The sequence below is a fragment of the Bemisia tabaci genome, chromosome 2 (genome assembly GCF_918797505.1).
Source record: "Bemisia tabaci chromosome 2, PGI_BMITA_v3".
Taxonomy (NCBI): Eukaryota; Metazoa; Arthropoda; class Insecta; order Hemiptera; family Aleyrodidae; genus Bemisia; species Bemisia tabaci.
Window position 1 is genome coordinate 60,299,945 of NC_092794.1, and position 8,914 is coordinate 60,308,858.

General features: G+C 38.1%; 1 protein-coding gene across 1 annotated transcript; it reads left to right on the forward strand.

Moving 5' to 3' along the window:
* Positions 1-64: 64 nt before the first annotated feature.
* Positions 65-7,407, forward strand: Rat1 (5'-3' exoribonuclease 2 Rat1). Its single transcript, XM_019059586.2, has 3 exons — positions 65-416; positions 1,968-4,752; positions 5,375-7,407. Exons 2-3 carry the CDS (start codon positions 1,976-1,978, stop codon positions 5,376-5,378), a joined length of 2,781 nt encoding a protein of 926 aa, XP_018915131.1. The 5' UTR covers positions 65-416; positions 1,968-1,975; the 3' UTR covers positions 5,379-7,407.
* The last annotated feature ends 1,507 nt before the right edge of the window (positions 7,408-8,914 follow it).

An 8,914-nucleotide genomic window follows, 5' to 3' on the forward strand; every position in this document is an offset into this window, starting at 1 on the left:
TCTTTGTAGTCCCAGCTTTCTTCACTTCCTTCTCACGCTCTCCCCAATCCCCTCAATCCCGCACTGACGTCTTTATCACTCTATCTTTATCAAGCTTGTTTTCGGTATGACCAAAATCAGGACTCTTGTGAATTTGTGCCTGATTCACCTCACGATCCACGTGTCTTGAGTGTTTTCTCTATTTTCTTTTCTACAGAATTATATTTACCAACCGGTCCACACTGCGGTCTCTACAGCAGATTGAATTCGGGAAGCAGCATGCAGCCCAGCTCCGTTCTACTCTGTTCTAACCTCATGCATCATAACAATGTAACAACTGTCTCGGCCTTATCTCAGTAACAAACCTCAGTTTTGCCAATCAAAAATCTCAGTCTCCGTGTTGCTCCTTAAAAATTCTGCTCCATTTTATTGACACGGTAAGTCCCCTATTTTGATCAACTGACGGCCCAGTCCTAACTTTTAACGTTGCGTTGTGTCATTACTATTGTAGCGTTTTAGTTCCAAAGCATAGCTTCTTTAACCGACGTAGCCTCTAGAATGTACTGCCAAGATGTTCAACACCATTGGCTAGATTTCCAAACAAATGTTCAATTAGCTGCAAAATCTGTCGTAATGATGGCTATAGAAAAAGGAAGTATATTTCAGAATGCGACTTAGTAATTCTCTGGGCTGTAGTGCACTGATGCGATTTTGTTTAAAGCCGCTTCACTACGCTGCCATGGCAGTGCAGTAAAGCGGCTTCGTTATCATTGCGGTAACCTACGAACTCTGTAGAGCAGAAAACACATCATTACTTCTCTCTGCTGTCAAGTTAAACGATGGCAAAAATTTTGGAAGCGAATGACGGTTTTTCTGTCTTGTTTTTAGATTTTGTCATCGTTTTCAAGATCACGATAACTGTACAATTATATTAGGTTAGGTTAGTCAAATTCTACCCTACAATCTGCACAGACGGAAACAAAAGGGCACTCATCTTTTAAAAAAACAAAAACTAAGAGTACTCTTCGCTCATATCAATTTGAATCAATTTTGAGTTACTTAAAGTTCCTGCCATAGTTTATCATAACAGATAAAAAATAATGGTGTTTTCCACTCTGCAGAGTGCGCATGTAACCGCCATCATAACGGAGCCTTGTAAGTGCACCATTACCAGTATCGGGTCATGTTCATTTGCGATCGATCACACATGTGCAAGAAAATATTTTGGCTAGTTCTCCTGTATGAAAACAAAATTTATCTGTACATTAAGTCGTAATGTAAATGGGAGAGCTGGCGCCATGTTCTGCTTGACGCTTTCTGAGCCCGGTGTGCGCCAAGCTTTGGTCACTTTTTCGATACATGTTCGATCTAAAATGGCGGTGTGGAGTACGTGGTAATTCTTATCCTTTTTGTTTACATTGGATGGCCAGGTACCCATGTATCGAAAAAAATTGATCATGTATTGAAAAAATGACCCGGCGTCTCGCAGAAGTCACACAGAATTTGGGACCTGAAAAGTGCTTCAAAGTGGTGCCAACTCTCCCACTTCATTATAACTCTATGTACTCTATATATTTATCTCAGTCCTCAAGAAAATTATAACATGCACTGATTTCTGTTCTTTATGCTTGTGTAAAAGAGTAGTGAAATGTGCTACTTCTCAATTAAATTTATTACTTATCAGCTGATTATGTACTACGAATGAATTACTAGCTCATACAATACACAAACACATTTCTGTCTCTCGGATTACTATACTAACCATTGAATATGAGAAAACGTATGGTGAAAGTATCTGCCGCGGCTAATCAGTTTGTTACTTGTTCATCAGTCTGGGAATTAGCTCTCAGTTTTTGAAAGTCACAACTGTAGTAGATACAGATAATGGTTCTAGTAAGTATATATAACTTTTAAAACTTTCTTCAAGCAGGTCCTCAATATAGTTACAACTTTGAATGATGTTGCAAGCTCTTTTCCTTGATTTTCAGATTGCACCATGGGAGTTCCAGCATTCTTTCGCTGGCTTAGCAGGAAGTATCCATCTGTCATTGTGCATTGTGTGGAGCAAAAAGGGGAAGATGGGAAACCAGTTGATAGCTCTGAACCCAATCCAAACGATATTGAATTCGACAACCTGTATCTTGACATGAATGGAATCATCCATCCTTGCACTCATCCTGAAGATAAACCAGCACCAAAAAACGAAGATGAAATGATGGTTGCCATTTTCGAATGCATCGATCGCCTCTTTTCCATTGTTCGTCCCCGAAAACTATTATACATGGCCATTGACGGTGTTGCACCTCGAGCAAAAATGAACCAACAAAGATCTCGGAGATTCCGAGCATCCAAAGAAACTGCTGAAAAAATACAAGAAATTGCCAAGATCAGATCAGAATTAGCATTAAAGGGGGTATTTTTACCTCCCGAGAAAGAAAAAGGTGAACATTTTGATAGCAACTGTATTACTCCTGGTACACCTTTTATGGCTCGCTTGTCAAATTGCCTTCATTATTATATTCATTCTCGCTTGAATTCAGACCCAGGTTGGAAAAAGATCAAAGTCATTTTGTCAGATGCAAATGTACCAGGGGAAGGAGAACATAAAATAATGGATTACATCCGCAGACAGAGAGCACAACCGGATCATGATCCTAATACTCAGCATTGTCTATGTGGAGCAGACGCCGATCTCATTATGCTTGGTTTAGCCACTCATGAACCTTACTTCACTATCATTAGGGAAGAGTTTCTCCCAAACAAGCCTAGACCATGTGAAATTTGTGGTCAAGTAGGTCATGAAATGAAAGAATGTCAAGGTCTTCCCAATGAGTCAGCTATTGAAGAAAACAAAATTCAGCTAGGATCAGAGACGCAATTTATTTTTGTCCGTCTTAACATCTTGAAGGAATATCTTCAAAAAGAGCTTGAAATGCCTGGTCTGCCGTTTCCCTATGATTTTGAGCGAGCTGTTGATGACTGGGTGTTCATGTGTTTCTTTGTAGGTAATGATTTCCTACCTCATCTCCCATCCTTAGAGATCAGAGAAGGAGCAATAGACAGATTAGTTAATTTATACAAGAAAGCTGTGTATAAAACTGGTGGCTTTGTAACAGATAGTGGTGCTGTCAATTTAGATAGGGTTCAACTTATCCTAACTGATCTTGGTTATGTTGAAGATGAGATTTTTAAAAATCGTCAACAAACAGAACTCCGATTTCGAGAGCGAAATAAGATGACAAAAAGAAGAAAAAAGATGCAAGAAATGAGGAGTTTAAGTTATGAAAAAGTCAATCACTTTGAAATGGTAGAAGTTTCAGATGAAGAAGAACCCCCGGATGAAGTTAAACTTTGGGAAGAAGGTTTCAAAGACAGATACTATGAATCGAAATTCGATGTTGACTCCAAGAATGATGCGTTCCGCAGGAATGTTGCAGCAGAATATGTGAAAGGACTTTGTTGGGTTTTAAAGTACTACTATCAAGGTTGCGCCTCATGGGGTTGGTATTTTCCTTACCACTATGCACCTTTTGCATCAGACTTTGTCGATATCAGATCAGTAGACATCAATTTTCCGAAAGATACAAAACCATTCAAGCCTTTAGAGCAACTCATGGGTGTTTTTCCTGCCGCTAGTAGTTCACATGTACCTTCCCCGTGGGCAAAATTAATGAGTGATCCTGACTCACCAATAATTGACTTCTATCCCATTGATTTCAAAATAGATCTCAATGGCAAAAAGTTTGCATGGCAAGGAGTAGCTCTTCTACCTTTTGTTGATGAAGGTCGACTGCATAAAGCGCTTGAACCCTATTATGATTCCTTAACCGTTGAAGAGAAAATGAGAAATGTTAGAGGTGATGATCGTCTGTATGTAGGAGAGGCTAATGCAGCGCACAGTTATATCAAAGGATTGTATGAAAAAAGCTCAAATTTCAACACTGAATCAGATGTTTTAAATGAAGGGATGAGAGGCAAAGTCCTACTATGTGACATTAATGTAAAACAAGGAGCCTCCCTGATATCTCCTGTCGCTGGATTAGCTGTTGTTCGAAGGAATTCAGTTTTTTGTGCAAGATACCGAGACCCTAAGTACCCAGATAGCTTTATCTTCCCTGCCCGCAAGTTAACTGGTGCTGAAGATCCTCCAAAGGTGCTGAAGCCAGAGAATTTTGATCGATCAATGAATTGGAAACCACAGATAGGCATGGCACCAGCCAGACAACAAGCCTATCTGGGCAGCGGAGGTCACAGAATGATGAACTTCCACGGGCCAAGGCCATCTGGTCAATACAGTGCGGTCCCTCCCCCGGCAGCTGCACATGGAAGTGGTAATTACCAGCGCAAGCGACCCTATTCCAATTGGAATGATGGTAATTCAAGAAACTACGAACAAAGACCAAATTATGGAAGAGGTAATAACAGTTCAAGCTATAGAGGGCATCAAAACTACTACACGACTCCTCAAGGAGCTCAAAGCAGTAGCTCTTCCGATCATAGACCCAACTCAAATTATGGTAGGTCATTCTCTGGCAACAGTCATCAAAGAGGATTTGGTGGGCCATCAAACGATTACCGCGGAAATTATGGAAATAATACTAGTTTTAATCAAAATCAGCGGTCCACCTCCAGTCATTACCCTGGTTCAAGTGATCATCATACCCAAGGACGGAATCATAACCAATCTTCTGGGTTCCAATATCGTCCTTACGATCCCTCAAGTGGAGGGCCTCGACCACCAGGGCCCAATGCTGGCAAAAGACCCCGCCATTGGTAAGTTTCAAGCAAATTATTCTTGTCAAGTGAAAAATTTTATAAATTGTTGAATTGTATTTTATAAAATTTGTTTGAAAAACGCTACTTGAATCGATGAAACTTAAATACCTGTGTATGTTCTTGCTTTTGTTATTGTCCCAAAGAAAAGTCTTTCTGGACACCTGAAGATTCCAAGCACCCTTTTTGAGGTATCTAGCTGTAGAAGTTTGAAAAAATCATTTTATTTATTCTTCCAGCTCACAAGCACGAACCCTATACAAGGAGTTATGAAACACGAGAAACGACATAGAGTGCGGTGTGTAGTGTGTATAAAGAAATAGATGGAGAGGAAAACTGAATTAATACTAATTTTAAATGCAAGTAATAAGTTGACACTATGCCTTTTAGATGCTGTATCTCCATTGAGATTTTAAGTAGATCTTTTCAAAATAGGAGCATCTCTTCTTTTGATTATGTGGTAAACTGAAGGTCTCTTCATTTGTTTCTCTGGAGTTGAGCACTTTGTATTTCTTATTCAATATTAAGCCGCCCACAGCTCGTAGCTTTTCATCGAAAATAAAAAATGTGGAGGCACATGCTAAATATATTTTGTTAATGAATTTTGTTTCTTTTGTTTCAGGTAATCATCGATTTCCTGTTTTACAGGGGCACAAGCTAGTCGGATTCAAAGAGTCAACAGGCAGAATTCTTGACTGATTTCATTGGGACTGGTTTTTATTAATTTTTCGTTAAGTTGAAATGAATGTCTCATTCGGGGCATTCCTATCTGAGGAGGTCTCTGAAGGTGTCCTCATGTTGCTGGCAGGCCAGTATCTCTGAAAAAATCCAATGTATTTTTCTTATCTGATGGCACACAATCCACAAAACTTGGCTGCAGCATGGAACTAGGAAAGCCAGTGAAATCTGTTTCTGATTCTGGTTTTCTTAATATCCTCTGAAATTAGTTGAGCATGAAAGTTGGACACTGTCTGAAGAGACTATTATCTTTAGTTTTTGATAAACCTTACATGTATTTCCATCCTGATGGAAAGTTTCATTAAGTACTCCAATATTTCATGTTCCTTTCTTAAGACATTCACCAGTGAATTTAAGCCAAAATTGCAACCTACTGTGCGCAAGTCATCAGTGCCTCTTCATGTCACATTGCTAATGTCTCTGATTCTAAATTCTGAGTTTCACAGGTTGACATCCCATGCTGTCAGGAGGAGAGTAACAGATTAGTATTTGACTAGTCAAAACGAATTTTTGAGACAAACTTTTAACAATCCTCACAGCCTGGAAGGCTGTCTGGAAATTAAAAGTATGAACTTTACTCTGACAAGAGTGGGTTCACTCCGGCTGGGCCAAAGATCAGCTAGATGATGGCTTTAGCTCATATTCAACGGCAAACTTCACTGAAGTAATGTAAAAATTCTAGAGTCTCCAGCAAATCCTGTTTTTTTTTTTGTTCGTTTGTTTGTTTGATAATCAGAGAAGTAGCAATGTAAGCCTCATTGAGGTCTTCTCAACAGGAATGCAGGGATTCAAAAAGAAGTTAATTATGAAGCTGAAGTTAAATTAGTCAGCTGCGCATTCTCCAAATATGGACAGAGAAACTGACAATGTTCACCTAAAAAGAGGGAAATTATAACTAGAAGTTAAGGAAGATCACAACCCAAATTTTAGTCGTTCACCCACTTGAACTCAAGCTATTTATACTAACGAATGTTTCCAGTGACTGAGGGAGGGCAAAAATGCAGAAAGTATGGAATGGATTGCATGTTGATGGTGAAACTACCAGACCACGTATCTCAGTTTGCGATGTTGTAGACTTCCTGTTTGCTTTATTTTTTAGATGGAAAACTTCTCAACGTCAATTCTTGAAAACTTCCGTGGTTTTTCTGATCAATGTAATGAAAAATCTGTGGAAACTTCAAGGTATGATCTCGGTTTGTACTTGTTCACAAAAATAAAATGACAGCGAAGATTTTTAAACACTGCAAACGAGATACGAGGTCTGTTAGTCTCACCATCAATATATTTGGTTAAACCAAGAAAATTTTACAAACTTCAGCCTTTCCTCTGAATGAGTCTGTTTTATTAGTATTATTTTTTGTAATTGAAACTTTCATCATACATTTTCTCTAAATTTAATATGTCATTTATCTGGCTCTTAAGGGTTCAGCTTTCGTTTATTTTTGTTCCTTTTTCTTCTCTCTCTCAAGACTCATCTGCAGAATATGGTCTCCATTGAAATTTCACAATTTGAAAGGGGGACAATGCTCTGTTCCCTTGGGAAAACATTTTCTCAGAAAGAACGGCACAACAGGAACTGTGTTGATTTTTAAAAATACACTATATTAGTATCCTAATGAGCTGAAATATGAACCAGAGATTGTTCTTAGATGCTGTTCCAATCTTAGGGACTAGCTTTCTTCTAAAATCCTTCCTTTTGCAGAACTTAATTTGCTGTGTTAATCTGTAAATAGTGTAATTCAATCAACATAGTGGAGCTAATTTTATTCCTGTATTAAGGTCAAAACCACATTATCAATAAGTTTTGCCCCTGTAAATTCTTGTTTAGTTTATACCATTCAATAAGAACATGGTAAAATAATCGAAATCACTTTTATAGTAAGATAATTTTGAAATAAAATATTGCTTTTAACAGCAGTCAAGCTTTTATCTCTATGTGTTAAACTCCTATGATAACAAGCTGTCATCTTTGGCTAGTCCATTTCAGAATGGGTTTGATAAATTTTTAGAAATTTTAATTGGACTACTACCCCCACCCCAAATCGGTGCAGTCCATAAAAAAAAATTCTGGGAAAAATCTGACCAGACTGGAGCATTTTCAAAGATTGTTCAACAGCCTCAAAGTTTGCAACTAAAATTACATAGGAATAAATGCGAGGTATAGAAGCTTTGCTTTGCTTTGCATCGCATTAAATAGATGTACAATGTTTTCATGTGGTGAAGTCTTTAATTTGTTTTCATCTACAGAGGTTTTAGGGACATGATAGATCTCACTATGCATCGGTGAAATGGGAGAGGAAGGCTCACCCCTGACTGTACAGGATCTAATAAGCGTGTTTTAAGCTATACTGACCACTATGACTATGTCAGTCCATTCAATGGTGATTGAAATTTTTCTGTTTCAACGACTTCCAGAGATGTTACTTGGAAAAAAAGTGGAATATTTTACCACATAGATACTTAAAGCCGTTAAAATGCAAGGCTTGTTTTCTCCGCATTTACTATGGCAATGTAGTTTTTACTAAGTAAAAAATTTGAGGCTGTTGAGCAAATCATAAAATAAATGCTTCGATATTGCTAAAATTTTGCATGGATCACATTGTTGCATTGAGGATGGATTGGGGAGGGTCTCCTGTCAAATTCCAATGTCACCCCGAATAGACCACCCTGTCCCCGACACAAACTTATCCTTCCACCTGGGGTACTTCTTTAAAATAAAGCCCAGGTGTGTTAGTGATAATTGAAATGTACAACCAGTACAAATTATTTACAGACAAAATGGATCCATACATGAGCCGCAGGAAGGGTTTTTAAAGAAGGATAACAAAAGAGAACCATGCATAGAAAACCAGAGGATCTGCGTTGGCTAAAATTCCCTATTACTTAGATTTATTGTTTTGTGGGATATCCTGAGCCCAAACCTTTCAAATCCAACTTCTCATGGGTCAATTTTGAGAAAAGCAAGGCTAATGAGAGATAAAGTGCAGCATTACACTTATTTTAATTGCTCCTACGCCATATATGAAGTGTCTTCAGCTCTGAGACAGTTGACAACAAACATGCATGGCATCCGTATCATGTTCCCATCAGGCCGGTAGTGAAAGAGAGAGAAACTTTTCTTAATCACCAACATTTCTGCTTGCGGATGCATTTTAGAATGCTGAAAGATTGTTATTTCAGCTCGGCTCTCCTCAAAATTAGTTTATAGGAAGATAAATTTTTAAAGCTAATCATGTTCAGGAAGTGGTAAAGAACAACTTTTCAAATAATATTAAAATTTAGCCTGAACTGAATCCCTTAGTTTTCCATGCAGGATCCTTCAATTTAAAACTGATATCTTTCAGATTGAAAAGGAACAGTCATGTCCATGAAAAAAAAAATCAATATGTTTTCGCTAGGACTAAAAAGTTAAGTAAAACAGTGA

Bases quoted from the DNA above. Each gene is read 5' to 3' on its own strand.
- Rat1 (XM_019059586.2), top strand. From the start codon at position 1,976: ATGGGAGTTCCAGCATTCTTTCGCTGGCTTAGCAGGAAGTATCCATCT.